Source organism: Podarcis vaucheri, assembly GCF_965113315.1.
Source record: "Podarcis vaucheri genome assembly, chromosome: 2".
Lineage (NCBI taxonomy): Eukaryota > Metazoa > Chordata > Lepidosauria > Squamata > Lacertidae > Podarcis > Podarcis vaucheri.
Window position 1 is genome coordinate 119,431,025 of NC_138760.1, and position 19,111 is coordinate 119,450,135.

At 46.1% G+C, this 19,111-nt stretch overlaps 1 protein-coding gene across 1 annotated transcript in view; it reads right to left on the reverse strand.

Moving 5' to 3' along the window:
* The window catches only part of C2 (complement C2), a 42,735-nt gene that overhangs the window by 18,244 nt on the left and 5,380 nt on the right, over positions 1-19,111 (reverse strand). Inside the window, exons 3-11 of the mRNA XM_082212101.1 lie at positions 17,329-17,514; positions 15,919-16,092; positions 15,042-15,169; positions 12,524-12,941; positions 12,131-12,267; positions 8,488-8,629; positions 7,037-7,168; positions 6,601-6,690; positions 206-346 (exon numbers count right to left, since the gene is read on the reverse strand). Coding sequence (XP_082068227.1) covers positions 206-346; positions 6,601-6,690; positions 7,037-7,168; positions 8,488-8,629; positions 12,131-12,267; positions 12,524-12,941; positions 15,042-15,169; positions 15,919-16,092; positions 17,329-17,514 — 1,548 coding nt within the window. The remainder of the gene's footprint in view (positions 1-205; positions 347-6,600; positions 6,691-7,036; positions 7,169-8,487; positions 8,630-12,130; positions 12,268-12,523; positions 12,942-15,041; positions 15,170-15,918; positions 16,093-17,328; positions 17,515-19,111) is intronic.

Genomic DNA, 19,111 nt, shown 5'->3' on the forward strand with positions numbered 1-19,111 from the left:
TTTGACCATTGGGCATGCTCATCGAACACAGCATGCTTCCTCACTCTGCCCTTCCTCTTGCGCTGACCGTACCTTTGTTTAGTGTTTAAAGCCTGCAGACCCGGCATCCCCAGGCAGTCTCCCACCTAAGTATTAACCAGGCCTGACCCTGCTTCACTTCCAAGGTTTGACCCCGTCTTTGTTGAGTGCCAGAGAACATACACACCCAGGACATCTTCAAAGGCTGCCTTCAGTTCCTTAAGGTCATTCAACTTGAAGGCGTGCCTCTCGCCCGGTTTTTTGGATGCTATCTCATTCATGGCGCTCCAATCTACGTCAACCGTTCCAACTCCAAATGCATAGATATCTGAATGAAAGAGGGAAAAGAGACAGAAAGCATTGCTGAACATCCCGGAAGCAAAGTCCAAAATCCCATCACCGGTGGAGCTTAACTCTCAAAAATTCATGCCACCAGCCACGAGTTGTTTTTGTGTTTTAAACTGTTTTTAATTAGCGCAGATGATGGCTCAGTTGGTTAGTGCGTAGTGCTGATAATGCCAAGCTTGCAGGTTCGATCCCCAGCTGGGGCAGCTGCATATTCCTGCATTGCAGGGGGCTGGACTAAATTATCCTCAGGGTCCCTTCCAACTCTACAAATCTATGATTCTATGATTTTATTTGTAATACGCCTCGAGATGGTGATTCAGAAGGCGATTCATAAGTATCGAATTGAATTTTATTATTACGGTCACAGACCAGTTCCGGCTCACTTACAATATCAGGAAAATCATAAAACACAACAGGAATACATTGAATTGCAATTGGGTATAACAGAGACAATTCAGATATAGCAATTAAAAATATATATTATATCTTGATCACTGAAATATAACCTAAAATTGTCATTTAAAACCTAAATCATTTTGGTAGTACAGCTTGTTCCCTAAGTTTTATGGCAGTCGCACAGAATTTGGCCCCCCTTTGCGTGATCTCTAGATCCTTGTCCTTGTAAGTTAATTGTAACTACGTATAATGTGCCAACTGGCCTTCCAAGTATTGTTAAACCTGGGCATCAAGCTGTGGTGCAGTTAGGCCGTTTTAGACTCTGGACGTAACAGTCTTCTGCTCTCTGCTGCCTTTATGATCATGTGTATCATTAAGGCTTCATGTGCAACATACTTGAGCTCATTCTGCTGAGTGAAGCCCCTTGGCCCTAATTTCCCTTCCCTCACGGTGCCACCTCAAACTTCCTTGTGGAGGGGAATTCCAGAGGACCAGGAACCTTCTAGCAGTTCTTTCTAAAGTGTGTTCTCAGGAAACACAGCTGGGTTTCCTCAGAATCTAATCAGGACTCAGGCAGATAAGCTTTCCTGAAAGCATGCCAGCCAAACCGCATGTCACATTCCTCCCTCCTCAACAACTTATCCCAGGAGCGTCGGCTTGCAAGGGCGATTGTGGAAGGGCGGCAATGTTGCGTGCGGTGCAGTGCATGTGACATCACTTGTGTGATGTTGGGAGGAGCTGGGCTGGAGCCAAACGCAGCAGCAGCGCTCTTTCAATGGCCAGTGGCTCCTTCTGCTGCCACCATTGGTGGGGGGCTGTTTTGACCAGGGATCAGAAACCTTTTTCAGCCGTGGGCCGGTCCACCTTCCCTCAGACCATGTGGTGGGCCGGACTAAATTTTTTTGGGGGGGAAATGAACAAATTCCTATGCCCCACAAATAACCCAGAGATGCTTTTTAAATAAAAGCACACATTCTACTCATGTAAAAACACCAGGAAGGCCCCACAAATAACACAGAGATGCATTTTAAATACAGTGGTACCTCGGGTTACAAACACCTCAGGTTACAAACACTTCGGGTTACAGACTCTGCTAGCCCAGAAATAGCACCTTGGGTTAAGAACTTTGCTTCAGGATGAGAACACCACATGCAGTGGTGGCGCAGCAGCAGCAGAAGGCCCCATTAGCTAAAGTGGTGCTTCAGGTTAAGAACGGTTTCAGCTTAAGAACGGACCTCTGGAACAAATTAAGTACTTAACCCGAGGTACCACGGTAAAAGGACACATTCTACTCATGTAAAAACACACTGATTCCTGGACTGTCCGTGGGCCAGATTGAGAAGGCGATTGGGCCGTATCCGGCTCCCAGGCCTCAGTTTGCCAACCCCTGGTTTTGACCTTCCTTCCCCTCAGTGGCAGGAGGAAGAAAAGGAGCTGGTCACTGCAGCCACACTGCGCTTGTCTCTGCACTCAGCCTCCTCCACCCCCTGATTTTTGGGGACAATATGGGGGTCCGGCCCTCTATCCAAAATATTGGGGGGGGGCCAAAAGGGCTCGGCCTTCACAAGTTGGCACCCCGACTTCTCCTCAAAAATATGTAAGGATTCCATGGGAGATGCAGAGTCAGTGGCGTAGCGTGGGTTGTCAGCACCCGGGGCAAGGCAAGTAATTTGCGCCCCCTAACCCGTGGATTTGCGCCCCCTAACCCTAACCCCCAGATGTTGCGCCCGGTGCAGCCGGCCCCCCTGCACCCCCCACGCTACGCCACTGTGCAGAGTACACCAGAAGCTCCCCCAGCCAAGCACATTCTTTTCCGATACCAGGAGAATGTGTATTCGTAAGGAATTGGGGCACCATTGTTTTTGGTTTGTAATAAACAAAAATCTGGCCTTATTCCCTTATGGGGGACACAAGAGCCCTTATAGAGTCCTTTGTAGGTTCTCTATCGGTTGGAGAAAATAACAGAGGCCAACCAGAGAATATTGAGAAGCAAAGCAGCTAGTAAGCCTGATCTTTATTGAACTGTTGCAACAGGGTGTTCCCCCCACACGCAGGAGAAGGAGGAGGACCCAGAACAAAGATGTGCCTGCCCTTATACAGACATTTTTAATTCCCTGCCCTGGAGCTCAAGACCACCCCTCCATACATGATACATACATCACAGAAGGGGTGTAGCCCAAGACCACCGCCCACAAACATCATACTTACCTCACAGAAAAGGTGGTCTACAACAGACATTTGAATGTTGTCGTTTTTCCTGTTTGCCAGGTTATCTGATAATGCCTTATCTGATTGCTTTTCCTGGTAGTCTGCCCATTCCTTTGAGATGGTGATTACCCAATTCCTGAGACAATGGGAAGGTTCCCTCACCCCCTCCCTCCTTGCAGAGAAAACATTTGGTCAGTCTGGGAGTCAAAATGGTTTCAGGGCAGTCTTCCTGTGCTGCTCCAGACATGTGGTCCACATATCTATGTGCGTGCTTGGTTGGTACATTTTATGAACATTTATTAGACAGTGGTACCTCGGGTTAGGTACTTAATTCGTTCCGGAGGTCCGTTCTTAACCTGAAACTGTTCTTAACCTGAAGGACCACTTTAGCTAATGGGGCCTCCCGCTGCTGACGTGCCGGAACACGATTTCTGTTCTTATCCTGAAGCAAAGTTCTTAACCTGAAGCACTATTTCTGGGTTAGCGGAGTCTGTAACCTGAAGCGTATGTAACCTGAAGCGTGTGTAACTCGAGGTACCACTATATATATAAAAGACCTTAATTTTTTTTATTTCAGGTTCATTCATCGCTTCTGACATTAGCATTTACAAGCCGGACTTATTACAAAACGGTGCAAGTGTGAAGTACTTCAGTGCAGAATTCAAGCCACTTCCATTCATCACATACGCCCAACCCCAACCCCCAGCAAGTTAGCATTCTGGGGCCACTGAGCACGTTCTAGGCCGGTTACAGATATGTAGCCGTGTTGGTCTGCCATAGTCAAAATAAAAAAATTCCTTCCAGTAGCACCTTAAAGACCAACTAAGTTAGTTCTTGGTATGAGCTTTCGTGTGCATGCACGCCATGTGTCCTCTTTTTTTCTGGGACATGTCCTCTTTTTGAGAGGTTAGAATTTCTGCCCGGGTAGATTTTTTAAAATTTGCCAAAATGTCTCTGACTATACTTTCTGGAGGAGACATAGACTCCTCCAGAAAGGTGGTTGAAGACTTGCTTTCCTCTTCTCTTCTCCCGCCCGCTTCAGCAATATATCACAGCTTCTATAGCCTACATATAGGAGGGGTACAGTGGTACCTCGGGTTAAGTACTTAATTCGTTCCGGAGGTCCGTTCTTAACCTGAAACTGTTCTTAACCTGAAGCACCACTTTAGCTAATGGGGCCTCCTGCTGCCGCTGTGCCGATGGAGCATGATTTCTGTTCTCATCCTGAAGCAAAGTTCTTAACCTGAAGCACTATTTCTGGGTTAGCGGAGTCTATAACCTGAAGCGTATGTAACCTGAGGTACCACTGTATTTAAAATGAGAGTCATCATAGTGACTTCTTCTTCTTCTTTTTAGCTGCATAAGCACCAAGGTTCACAGCTTGGACATCATAAGTATTAGGAAACCATATTGCGGAATGGCTCATGCAATGACCCTAACACAAGTCCCGTGCAAACAGGGAGTTGCCTGTAGAAAGTTTGTCAACCACTGCATAGCACGATGGGTGTTTTCCTGTGGGTGTATCTTGACACAATATCCTGCACTGGCTCCCAGTGGAGTACAGGGTCAGGTTTAAGGGGCTGGTTTTGACCTTTAAAGCCCTATGCGGCTTAGGACCCTCGTACCTACGGGACCGCCTCTCCTGGTATGCCCCACGGAGGACCTTAAGGTCCACAAAGAACAACACTTTGGAGGTCCCAAGTCGCAAGGTGGTTAGATTGGTCTCAACTAGGGCCAGGGCCTTTTCAATACTGGCCCCAACTTGGTGGAACGCTCTGTCACAAGAGACCAGGGCCCTGTGGGACTTGACATCTTTCCACAGGGCCTGCAAGACAGAGCTGTTCCGCCTGGCCTTCGGTTTGGACTCAGTCTGACCCTTATGTTTCCCTCCCCTTATGGTTTTGATCTATGGGCTACTTTTAAAATGAGGCTGCATTTTAAATTGCATTTTAACCTGTATTTTAAATTGGGGTTTTTCCCCCTGTTATGTTTTTACTGTAATTTGACTGGTGTTAGCTGCCCTGAGCCCGGCTCTGGCTGGGGAGGGCAGGGTATAAATAGAATTTATTATTATTATTATTATTAATAGTGTATTGGTGGCGAATTTATTCTGCTTTATGATTAGTTCTGTGTTGCTTCTCCAGTGTATATCTGCAGGGGCTAGAGTGCAATAAAATCAGGACAAAAATGAGGTTGCATACACAGCATACACTTAAAGCACATTTCTACACACACCACAAAAAAGGCTGGGAACTGCAGTGCTGGAAACTATAGCTCTGCAATGGAATAATAGAATCATAGTGCTGGAAGGGACCCTGAGGGTCATCTAGTCCAACCCCCTGCAATGCCGGAATCTCAGCTAAAACATCCATGACAGATGGGCCTCCAACCTCTGCTTAGAAACCTCCAAGGAAGGAGAGTCCACAACCTCTCACTGTTCCACTGCCGAAAAGCTCTTACTGTCAGAAAGCATTTGTGTGGAGTGAATTAAGTTCCCAGTGTTCTAGTGTGGGGTGAAACGTGCTTTAAATGGATGGTGTGCAGGCAACTTAAACCAGAACGCTTGCGGAATAAAAGGTTTTGGAATTTGCGCAGGCAGTTACAGGATAGGCACTGATTGGAAAGGGAGCATCATTGTCATCATGACATTTGGGATCTGGAAAAGAACTTCAGCCTGCCGTGGTCATATCTCCTCAGGTGGACCGGGCACCCTCCTTTTAGTTGTTGTTGTTGTTTAGTTGTTTAGTTGTGTCCGACTCTTCGTGACCCCCTGGACCAGAGCATGCCAGGCACTCCTGTCTTCCACTGCCTCCCGCAGTTTAATAAAACTCATGCTGGTAGCTTCGAGAACACTGTCCAACCATCTCGCCCTCTGTCATCCCCTTCTCCTTGTGCCCTCCATCTTTCCCAACATCAGGGTCTTTTCCAGGGAGTCTTCTCTTCTCACGAGGTGGCCAAAGTATTGGAGCCTCAGCTTCAGGATCTGTCCTTCCAGTGAGCACTCAGGGCTGATTTCCTTCAGAATGGAGAGGTTTGATCTTCTTGCAGTCCACGGGACTCTCAAGAGTCTCCTCCAGCACCAGAATTCAAAAGCATCCATTCTTCGGCGATCAGCCTTCTTTACGGTCCAGCTCTCACTTCCATACATTACTACTGGGAAAACCATAGCTTTAACTTTATGGACCTTTGTCGGCAAGGTGATGTCTCTGCTTTTTAAGAGGTTGTCTAGGTTTGTCATTGCTTTTCTCCCAAGAAGCAGGCGTCTTTTAATTTCGTGGCTGCTGTCACCATCTGCAGTGATCATGGAGCCCAAGAAAGTAAAATCTCTCACTGCCTCCATTTCATCCATCCCCTTCTACTTGCCAGGAGGTGATGGGACCAGTGGCCATGATCTTCGTTTTTTTGATGTTGAGCTTCAGACCATATTTTGCGCTCTCCTCTTTCACCCTCATTAAAAGGTTCTTTAATTCCTCCTCACTTTCTGCCATCAAGGTTGTGTCATCTGCATATCGGAGGTTGTTGATATTTCTTCCGGCGATCTTAATTCCACCTTGGGATTCATCCAGCCCAGCCTTTCGCAGCACCCTCCTTTTAACCAGCCCTCAAGTGAAGTAGGTTGATGTGACTTACCCAGGTAGTCTTTCCTGTTTGCTCTCACGTTCAAAAAGTCTTCTATGCTGCGCACGGCCTTTGTGGGGGAACCTCCCATATTGGACTTCCCTAAGAGGACAAAGAAAACCATACAAACAAAATCAGGCAGCGATTCCCACATTACACGCTGGAGCACACTGGGGTGTCACAATGGGAAATCATTAAAAGGCTCCAGTATGCACTGGCTGAAGCTGTACATTCCAAATAAATGCAGAAAGAAAGCCAGCAGGGTGTAGGGGTTAGATGCAGTGGTTCTCAACCTGTGGGTCCCCAGATGTTGTTGGACTACAACTCCCATCATCCCTGAGCTCTGGCCTTGCTAGCTAGGGATGATGGGAGTTGTAGTCCAGCTTCTGTGCAACCTTCCTCCTATTATGGGGAGGGAGGGAGGGGGAGTCTCCCCATTTCGCCTCACCGTCTGTGAACAGGATGATGGCGTGACGGATTTTGTCCCACGGCACTTTGGTAAACGCCTTCTCATTAATCATCATCTGGTACACGGAGTCGAGGGCATCTTGAATGTTGGTTCCTGTTGCGTTGCCGTGGTCTGCAAGAGGATGGCATTGGCATTGGTTTTTTATTTGTTCTACATCTCTTTCAAAGCTCGGGGTGCTTACAAATCTGAAAGGGCGGGCAGCGCATTGAAACGTAAAATAAATGTAAGATGTTGAAACAGCAAGAGCAAATCAAAGGAGCTGAAACAACAGCAAGGTGAGAGGGAGAAAAATCACGAAATTTAGGCACTAGTCACATCAGAGCCGTCTTTCCCATAGGGCTTAGTGGTGCGCTGTGCCAGGGCGCTGGCTTCTCAGGGGCGCCCCAGCGAGTGGGGAGCTGCACGGCTTTGCTGGTGACCTCCCCTTTCCCTGCATGCCTGCCAGCTGCGCCTCGCCAACCATATGGCTGGCGGGTGCGAAGCTTGCCTCCCAAGCTTCCGCGGGAGAAGAGTGATCCCTGCAGAGACTTAGGATGGAACATGCGCCCTGCCAACTATAGTGGTAAGGTAAAGGTAAAGGGACCCCTGACCATATGGTCCAGTCGTGACCGACTCTGGGGTTGCAGCGCTCATCTCACTTTATTGGCCGAGGGAGCCGGTGTACAGCTTCTGGGTCATGTGGCCAGCATGACTAAGCCGCTTCTGGCGAACCAGAGCAGCACACAGAAACGCCATTTACCTTCCCGCCGGAGCGGTACCTATTTATCTACTTGCACTTTTGACGTGCTTTCGAACTGCTAGTGGGCAGGAGCAGGGACCGAGCAACGGGAGCTCACCCCGTCGTGGGGATTCAAACCGCCATCCTTCTGATCGGCAAGTCCTAGGCTCTGTGGTTTAACCCACAGCGCCACCAGTGGTACCTCGGGTTAAGAACTTAATTCGTTCTTAACCTGAAACGGTTCTTAACCTTAGGTACCACTTTAGCTAATGCGGCCTCCCACCGCCGCCGCGCGATTTCTGTTCTCATCCTGAAGCAAAGTTCTTAACCTGAGGTACTATTTATGGGTTAGCAGAGTCTGTACCCTGAAGCGTCTGTAACCCGAGGTACCACTGTATATGGCTGGCTGGCGTGCAGCTTCCTTCCCAAGCCTCCCTCACCCCACACCCCCAGGCTTCCCTCCGTGAAAGTAGCATTTATTACTACTTGGGAGGAAGCAGTGGCAAGATGAACATTTGAGGGCACTGGACGGATCTTTGCACCCCGGCGCCTCATACGCTAAAGACGGCCCTGAGTCACATGTGGCTTGAAGACACATTTCCACCCCCGTGAGAAAGACCTGACACATTCGCTAGGCCCCGAGTTTCAGAAAACACGTTTTGAATGCGCAGCTGCTCAAAAATGGGGGTGGGGTGGGAATCCCTCTCAGCACCTTTGTAGTTCATCTCATTTTGAATCTTCTCAATAACGATTTCTGTATCTTCAGCTATATCGTCCTGGATGTCGACGATGGTCTTGGGCCGGCTGGCGTAAGAGATTACGGAGAACCTGATGGGAACATCAAAGCTGGCAATCTGGGAAGGGGAGGAAAGAAAGAAGAAACAGGAAAACAGAGGAAGAAGGAAAAAGAGGGGCAGAGGAGGTAAAAACGTGGTTCATGTGATGAAAGATTTTATTATTATTTTTATCATGGCCTTCAGCCTAAGGTCCGAGGTGAGTTACAATAATGAAAACACAATATTAAAAACAGCTTGAAACAACTTAAATTACCACCAAAAGTGTATTTCAGTGACTGATAATATATATTCATTTCCTTTCAGGGAGAATCTTTTTATTTGTCTTCTGGAGAAAAACCCACCATTTCTGGTCTGGTGTAGCGGTTAGCGTGTCGAACTAGAATGGGGTTGAGGCCTTGAGCTCCTTGGAGGAAAACATGGCATATAAATGTAACGATGATGATAATAATAATAATGATAATTTTATTAATTATACTCCGCCCATCTGGCTGGCTTGCAGCATATATAAAACTTAGTAAAACATCAAACATTAAAAACTTCCCAATACAGGGCTGCCTGCAGATGTCTTCGAAGTTATGTAGTTCTTTATCTCCTTGACATCTGGTGGGAGGGCGTTCCACAGGGCGGGTGCCACCACCGGGAAGGCCTTCTGCCTGGTTCCCTGTAACTTTGCTTCTCGCAGTGAGGGAGCCAGCAGAAGACCCTTGGCGGAGGACCTCAGTGTACATTTATATATTTGTAAATATATAAATAAAGGCATGTTTACATGACTGCTGTAGTTTCCTCTCAAGGAACTTGAAATATACTCGGAGTCGAGAGTGGATTTCATGCTCTTTATTCAGCTCATAGTGGTGAGGAGGAATGGACGTTCCCCCAGAACGTCTGCTTTATATACATTATTTACACAATGGACACCACGTGATTGACTAATTCCAGGATTCACCTGTAGGCCAATCAGGTTGCAGATTCACTTCCACCTGGAGCTGGATTGGGTGGCTCCTGTGGACCAATCAGACCACTGCATTCTGGACCCTATTGTTCTAGGACCAATCAGACTGCTGCATTCTGGACCCTATTGTTCTAGGACCAATCAGATTGCTGCATTCTGGACCCTATTGTTCTAGGACCAATCAGACTGCTGCATTCTGAATCCTATTGTTCTAGGACCAATCAGACTGCTGCCTTTTGGATCCTATTCAACTCAGTACATAACAGAACTCTTACGAATTGTAGTTATGACAGGATTATCATTCCCCAACTCCATCCATTGCTTAGTTACCCAGAGTGCCTTGAAAGAAGACTCTTAATGAACTGGATTTTTATTTTATTTTTAAATTATATACCCCTGCCTTGCCCTCATAGTTCAAGGCAGCTTACAAAAAAACCAGTAAAACACAACGCTTTGTAAACGGAACTATATATAAAAGGAGGAGCAGAATCGAAACTAGCAGTAAAGCAGTTTAAAAGCAAACAGCAGTTTAAAAAACAAACAAAAACAACCCGAGATAAGAGACACCAGAGTAAAAACAAACAGCAGTAAAAAAACAAAACAAAAACCCACACACACAATAGTAATAAAAGCTAGATAGAAGGGAAAATAGGATTGCTCTTAAGGGTAGTAAATGGTGATAACAAAGGGGCAGGCAGAGTTGCTAAATGCCAAAGGGGCATTTTAAGTAGGAAGGTCTTAACGCTGCACAAAAATGTCAGCAAAACAGGGCAAGGAACAACCTTCCCAGGTATATGAGATCCAAAGTCTGGATGTGGCAACAGAGAAGGCCCTTTCTTTGCTTTTAGAGAGGCTGAAACTTTGCCACAACAAATAAAACAACCAAAGGCTTAACAGCCTAGTTTGTATTTTTGCCTGCTTGCCTTCTCTTTCCTTCCTGCTCTGACCGAAGAACCTAGTCTTCAGCAACAGTGACTCAGATAAAGGGGGTCCGGCCCTAAGCGAGCCCCCCATTTTCTGGCAACACCCTTGCCCCAAACAAATGTGGGCTTATGGGTATGGGATAAATTTTATTCCATCGACATTTAAAGGTGACTCTGCCTCATTCCCCTCTTTCCGAAACACCGCCTTCTTCCCAAATCCACACTTTTTCCATTTTTTTGCAATGTGCTTCTTCAGCTAAATGACAAGTACAGTGGTACCTTGGGTTACATACGCTTTAGGTTACATACGCTTCAGGTTACAGACTCCGCTAACCCAGAAATATTGCTTCAGGTTAAAAACTTTGCTGCAGGATGAGAACAGAAATCGCAGGGCGGCAGCGGGAAGCCCCATTAGCTAAAGTGGTACTTCAGGTTAAGAACAGTTTCAGGTTAAGAACGGACCTCTGGAATGAATTAAGTTCTTAACCCGAGGTATGTACGTGTGGAGGTAAACGTGTGTTGTCGGTGAAAATGACTTTGGGGGGAAATTGTGTTGCAAAAAGGTGAAGTTTAGGAGGAAATGGCACTAAAACTCTGGCAACTTTTTCATGACGACTAACTTGCCACAAACTGATATGGAAAACTGAAATTAAAACCAGGGTGGAGGGGAATAGAAGCCGAGAGAAATGGAAATGGACAGATTTGCCCAAATCCCGCGTGGGCTTGGCCTACAAGACCTCTGAAGATTAGATTAAGAAGTAGACAGGCTCTGACAGGATAATACCATCTATTATTATTATTATTATTATTATTATTATTATTATTATTATTATTATTATACTTTGCATGCGCACCCTGCGTAAATGGGCTCAAGGGGAACTAGAAATCAACATTGTACTAACAAACGGACCTAAAAGTACAAATTCGAAACTTTTGCAGCTATCATTAAAAGTTGCAAAAGCAAGGATTTGCTGTGACAATTATTAATCAAGATACAAGAGATGGGAGGAGGAGGAGGAGGTCATGGAAAGAAGGTAATGAAAGTGGAGAATTTGAAAATGATGGTTTTCTTTTCTTTTCTTTTCTGTTTTTGTCTTTTTTGTAACTTTGTGTTTTTTTTTCTTTGTAATGTTAAAAAATTCTTTTTTCAATAAATATCTTTTTTTAAAAAAAAGTTGCAAAAGCAAAGAAGCACGGGACTGAGGGAGTAACCTATGGAATAACATCAGGATATCAGCTCTGCGCAAGGCATGACGGATAGCAGCAACAACTGGTAAAGATAGACATAATATTTTTCAAGGACAGGAAGAAACAACATGGGCAGAATAAATGTCACACACACACAGGAGGAACAAGGATGTATGAGATCTTCACTTGCAGACAAACAAATCATTAAATGAGTCAATAAGAATAGAAGTTATAAATATTGCAGCTGTTGTATAAGGGATCACTATTATGACAGGAACGTAACTGAAGTTAGTAAGATTTTGGAATGCAGAAATAAAGTAAACCATCAAACCATCAATTCTAGCATGCGGGGGCCCACCTAAATTAGGTAATTTGGTATTTGAATGATTGATATTGGGAATTTTAATTTGGCATTGATATAATGAGGCTATTATTGGATTACTGTAATTGAAAACTGATTTTTTTTAAAAGTACAAAGTCGCATTCATACAAACCTACCCTGGTGATTATGATCTCCAGACACTGTTTAGAGATGTTGAAGTTGGGTTCAGTTACGCTGTGAGATGCATCCACAAGGAAGTAGACATATAGGAAGCTGTCTTTGGAGAGTATAAGCCGCCGTCCTAAGGAAGGAGCTAGTAAGGGGAAAAGAGAAACTATCAAAACCATCAAAAATTTTGGAACCCCTCACCGCAGATCAGTTGGTTATGCTTATTCAGTTTGTAAGCAGCTTCTCACATGAGAAACACAACACCCCCTCTGCCAACATTATTTCACATTCCAGAGCTGAGGGACAAACTACACATTGCTTTAAATGCATTGTCACATTGGTGGGTTTTCGTTTTTGTTTAATAGCAGCTGCGAGAACCCGCTTCATAGCTGTCAACTTACAGATTTGAAAATAAGGGACCTGCAGCCTCGGAAATAAGGGATCAGCAGCCAAAATAAGGGATTTTCGAAGCACGGGTATGTTCAACTTCTGAGCCCCTCTGAGCCAAAGGCAGAAAGCCCAGCCAGCAGCCAAACGAAGCCTCAAGCGGTGGTTCCCACAGCGCAGCAACCCAGCAAAGGGGATGCAGCAAGGAAAACCACCATCACCTCTCCGCTGGGAAGTGCTGAGCAAAGGCGAGTCCCCAGGCAACACGGCCGACTTGATCGGCACAAGGCATGCAAGCTCCACCCCCAAGTCGTTCTTAGACTCCTTATTGGGTGTGCAACGCAGCCAAGCAACACAGTTGGAGCCTCCCTGGCCAGAAGGGAGGGAGGGAGAGGAGCTGCTTCCTTTGAAACCTGGGAAATTTAAGGGACATCATCAATATGGGACAGCAGTGGGACACAGCGCTGGGATAAGGGACTTTCCCGCCAAATAAGGGGCGGTTGACAGCTATGACCCGCTTATCCAGACGGGGTCCATGGCCCTGGCAGAGGGGAGTTTACTCTTCTTTCTAAGCTGTAGTTTCTATCCGAATCTGGGGCTCCCATGGCTGATATTTTAAAACACACACAGCTGTAGGAATGCAAAGATGCATGTAATAGGATGTGCAGTTTGGCCCTGAAAGCAAGTTTGGGGTTAATGTGCCTGGCGTAAATTCAAATAAAGCCCTGAAGATGCCTCTCCTGGCAAAAATGAACCACAGACGCAAGCAGAGGCTCGCCATAAAATGATGCTACGTTTCTTTTATTCGGAAGGTTTCTAGCTTGCTTTTTGCTAAAAATAAAGCCAGCTGGAGTACAATTGCACAAATCAGACCTGTACAACTTCTCCTGACTTGGATGAAATGGAGGAATGCCGCTGCGTGTCACCAGCATAGTGGTGACATTTCACACCAAAAATATACAGGTGAAACTCGGAAAATTAGAATATCGTGGAAAAGTTCATTTATTTCAGTAATTCAACTTAAAAGGTGAAACTAATATATGAGATAGACTCATGACATGCAAAGCGAGATATGTCAAGCCTTTAATTGTTATAATTGTGATGTACAGCTGATGAAAACCCCAAATTAACAATCTCAGAAAATTAGAATATTAAATGAAATCAGCAAAACAAGGACTGCAAATAGACCAATATTGGACCTCTGAGAAGCAGAAGCATGCATTATGTACTCAGTACTTGGTTTGGGCCCCTTTTGCACCAATTACTGCCTCAATGCGGCGTGGCATGGATGCTATCAGCCTGTGGCACTGCTGAGGTGTTATGGAAGACCAGGATGCTTCAATAGCAGCCTTCAGCTCTTCTGCATTGCTCGGTCTCATGTCTCTCATCTTTCTCTTGGCAATGCCCCATAGATTCTCTATGGGGTTCAGGTCAGGTGAGTTTGCTGGCCAATCAAGCATAGTAATCCCATGGGCATTGAACCAGGTTTTGGTACTTTTGGCAGTGTGGGCAGGTGCCAAAGTTCTGCTGGAAAATGATGTCAGCATACCCATAAAGCTCATTAGCGGAAGGAAGCATGAAGTGCTCCAAAATTTTCTGGTAGATGGCTGCATTGACCCTGGACTTAATGAAGCACAGTGGACCAACACCAGCTGATGATATGGCTCCCCAAATCAACACAGACTGTGGAAACTTCACACTGGACTTCAACCATTTGGCACCGTGTGCCTCCCCATTCTTCCTCCAGACTCTGGGTCCTTGGTTTCCAAATGAGATTCAAAAGCTGCTCTCATCAGAAAAGAGATTTGGGGACCCATGTCATCAGTGGGTGTTGGTCCACTGTGCTTCATTAACTCCACGATACTCTAATTTTCCGAGTTTCACCTGTATTTTTAAAAAATGTCCAGTAGCATGCACATGAAAGCTAATACCAAGAACAAACTTAGTTGGTCTCTAAGGTGCTACTGGACAATTTTTTAATTTTAATTTTATATATTTCTACTGTGTCAGACCAACATGGCTACCTACCTGTTTCACACCAAAGTATATCATGGGGAGAATATCACACATAACTTTGTCAAGAGCCATACTGAAATCAAGATACACTATGTTCACAGGGGCCCAATCCACCAAGCTTGTAATTCTTAACAAAGTAGCCAAGAAGGATTGAGAAGGCTGATGGAAATACAGTGGTACCTCGAGTTAAGTACTTAATTCGTTCCAGAGATCTGTTCTTAACCTGAAACTGTTCTTAACCTGAAGCACCAATTTAGCTAATGGGGCCTCCTGCTGCTGCTGCGCCGCCAGAGCACGATTTCTGTTCTCGTCCTGAAGCAGAGTTCTTAACCTGAAGCACTATTTCTGGGTTACCAGAGTCTGTAACCTGAAGCGCATGTAACCTGAAGTGTATGTAACCTGAAGCGTATGTAACCTGAGGTACCACTGTAATCCCACGGAAAGCACCCCTTTAAAATAATATGTGACTCTCTGTCTCTGCTCCGAGTCCCAGCTTGGCCTACAGAAACTACATCAGGGCTCAGACTCGCCTGCAGTGGTCTCAGGCGGGTCAGGGCCAGAAGATGACACGTCGCTCAAAACTTCAGTAAACGAGGCTCCAAATTCAGCTCTGACGTCTTCAGCCCTATCGTAAGAATAAGGGGCTGTAAGAAAAGAGAAAAGGGGGTTGGGGTGCTTTCTGTCTCCAAAATGGCAAAGGTGTCAATAATTGTTCTCCCAAGGGGAGGTGCGATGGAGTGTAAGCGATATAGAAAGAGCATAGATAGAGCCTGCCCTGCTGTGCACAGGAGATTATGTTATAAAGAATTAAACGGGTGGCTTTCAACCTTTCTGAGTCCCCTCTCCCTTGACCAACCACATTCTTTCTGAGGCTCCCCTGTGGCTCCCCCTGTGGAAGATGAAGTGGAAGCTGTTATGTATTCAGTGGTCTGTGTTTGTCTGGACTAAGGATTCTGAGCTCCAGTGTTCTGATTCGATACATGATATCCAATCACAAAACATTTCAGGATTTGGGCCTCTGCCATTGGCCCTTAAACTCTGAGTCATGATTCACAGCTTGGGAGTTTAGACAGCCAATCACGTTGGGAGTGGCCCTGGCTTTCGGAAATGTATATAAGCAGTTGCATTGCCCCTGTTATCCAGGTATGTAGTTCAATAAAGGTTCTTTCTGTTATCGCTGTGGGATCCCACCTACACTTCAGAGGGAATATCCGGAAGAAGGGAATTTGAAAAACTAGGTAGTTTTGTTTAACAAAACAAACAAACAAAAAGATTAAAGGAAGGGACATATGAGAGAAGAGCAAGAGAAAAAGGATACAGGAAGCCAGGGGAGACAGAAGATGGTGTGCGTTGTGTGTGTGTGTGTGTGTGTGTGTGTGTGTGTGATGCTTACCTCTACAACTTGGCTCAGCTCCTGACCATTCACCCTCTGGAGTGCAGACCCGCTGGGAAGACCCCACCAAGTCCAGGCCACTCTGACACTGGAAGGAGACCCGGTCGCCAAGACGGTTGCGCCCCCCAGTAGCAATTGCCCCTGGCGGGATGGCAACACTTGGGCAGTGCCCCGCTGCAGAGAGGACGTGCATAAATGAGGGCAGAAACGCAGGATATGTGGAGTTATATATCATATGGCAAGCACCACCACAAGCAAAGCACATCTCCAACTGCATATTGCAGCAAATTCCATGGCCCAAAACCAACTATGAGCCAAACTACCTGTTATGTTAGTCACACCATTTGCCCTCAAGTTATTACAGGGGAGCATTGTGTAGGACGCAGGTGGCGCTGTGGGTTAAACCACAGAGCCTAGGACTTGCCGATCAAAAGGTCGGCGGTTCGAATCCCCGCAACAGGGTGAGCTCCCGTTGCTCGGTCCCTGCTCCTGCCAACCTAGCAGTTCGAAAGCACGTCAAAGTGCAAGTAGATCAATAGGTACTGCTCTGGCAGGAAGGTTAACGGCGTTTCCGTGTGCTGCTCTGGTTCGCCAGAAGCGGCTTAGTCATGCTGGCCACATGACCCGGAAGCTGTACGCCGGCTCCTTCGGCCAATAAAGCGAGATGAGCGCCGCAACCCCAGAGTCGGTCACAACTGGACCTAATGGTCAGGGGTCCCTTTACCTATTGTGTAGGAGAAAGGGTTTTTTAACCCACTGTGGTCCCAATCCAGAGAGAGACCCCATTTTGGCTATTTGCACATTGGGGGTGGGGTGGGAATTGTCCATTTGCTCCAAGAGGAGCACCCCTCCATACAAATAGAAGGCGGAGGGTTGCAGTGTGGATTGAGGCTATAGCAGGGGGCAAAGGGTTAAAGCCCACCTATATTCATGCTAGGCTTCCCAACTGGGTCACTGGATTTTCCTCAAAGAAATATATTGTACTCAAGGGCAAATGGTGTGAAAAACGTAACTTGTAGTTTGACCCTAGTGTTGTCATCCTGACCACATCTAGTAAGGAGTACACATCTTGTGAGAAATGTTCTTTGCAACTTCCCCATGCACCTCTCAAGAACATGTGGATGGGTTGGGCTGGGCCATATTTTTGAACTTGAAATGAAGAATTTGGTCATCAATGTGTACACCATATTTCATTTTTTTCCTAGTTATATCTGCAACCAAGTCACTGCATTCCAAGCAAATAGAAAATCCTAAACATCTGAACTAATTCAGTTCTCTAATGACGCAGTATGAACAAAGCTCAATTCTGCAACTTGCATAAATTAGGCTATTTAGCGCAGAAGGTGTGTGCATGGTACATGTGCATGTGTGCATGTGGTCAAGGTGGGAGAGGAGTATTTAAGGATATACCTCCGTCGTCACAAACTGGAGAAGTTCCGTTCCAGCGTCCATTGGACAGGCAGTGCCGCCTGGAGGAACCCAGGAGCTGGTATCCATCTGAACACTCAAAGCTGAGGATGGCACCCACAGGATGCAAGCTTCGCCGTGGGCCAAAGGAGCCATTTTCAAAGTACCTCTGCGGAGGACAGCTTATCTCTGCAAACGAGGAAGGACAAAGACAGAGCACATGGAACAAGGCTGTCGAGGCCCAGAATCCAAAACAATGCCAGAGCAGGCAGAGTCCACATTAGCATCAATTATCCTTTTGCAGTTACCAGGAAGCAGAATTAAAACTGCTGTTCCACGCAATACTTAATACAGTGGTACCTCTGGTTGCGAATGGGATCTGTTCCGGAGGCCCGTTCGCAACATGAAAAGAACGCAACCCGCAATGGCGCATCTGCGCACACACGTGTTGCAATTTGCAGCTTCTGCGCATGCACGTGGCATCATTTTGCGCTTCTGCGCATGCGCGAAACCCGGAAGTAACCCTTTCCGGTACTTCCGGGTCGCCGCGGGACGTAACCTGAAAGAATGTAACATGAAGCGGACATAACATGAGGTATGACTGTACAGTGGTACCTCGGGTTACAGGCGCTTCAGGTTACAGACTCTGCTAACCCAGAAATAGTACCTCGGGTTAAGAACTTTACCTCGGGATGAGAACGGAAATCGCGTGGCGGAAGCGGGAGGCCCCATTAGCTAAAGTGGTATCTCAGGTTAAGAACAGTTTCAGGTTAAGAACGGACTTCCAGAGGAATTAAGTTCATAACCTGAGGTACCACTGTATCAAGTTTTCATTCTCCTGCAAAGCCCTTCTTTATAGCCAAGATCCTTCTATGACGTGTACTCAGTATTTAAGTCCTATTCAGCATTAATTAGAAGTTTCCTCTTTCAGGATATGCCCATTTTGTCGCTTCCCTTTTCAACACAGTGGGAGATTAGTGGTGAACTGCACTTTATGAGTCCGCTTCTGTTCTCTGCTTGGGGAGGAGGAAATGACCAGTGTGCCCCCCCCATCTTCACCCTTTCTTTTTCTTAACAGCACAGCACTATTTTGCTAGTGCTGAATTGTCTCCCAAGACAGACAGATGCCATCATCATCATCATCATCATATTATTATTATTATTATTATTATTATTATTATTATTATTATTCTTTGGCGATCACTTGTAGCCAAGTAAGATTGTCTTCCATGAACACGGTCTTAATGGTATGTCCATAAGTGACTGTGGAGGCCAATTCTGGATCCACACGTCCTTCCACAGCGGGGACATAGGTTTCCAAGAGGGAGTGGATCACGGTGAGGGTCTTCCTCACAGCTTGTTTCTTCTTTCTCCCTGAGTTCTTTGAAGTCTACAACACCTTTCGTCGAGGCTATTCTCCAATTAGAGCGCTCGCAGGCCAGTCTTTCCCAGTTATCAGTGCTTATACAGTGGTACCTCTGGTTAAGTACGCAACTCGTTCTGGAGGTCTGTTCTTAACCTGAAACTGTTCTTAAGCTGAAGCACCACTTTAGCTAATGGGGCCTGCCGCTGCTGCTGTGCCGCTGCTGCACGACTTCTGTTCTTATATTTCGCTTTCCATTCTTAAGTTTGGAATAGATGGTAATCAGGCATCCAAACAACATGACCAGTCCAACGAAGTTGATGTTGAAGAAACATTGCTTTGACACTGGTGATCTTTGCTTTTTCCAGTACACTGGTATTAGTTCGCCTGTCTTCCCAAGTGATGCGTAAAATTTTTTGGAGA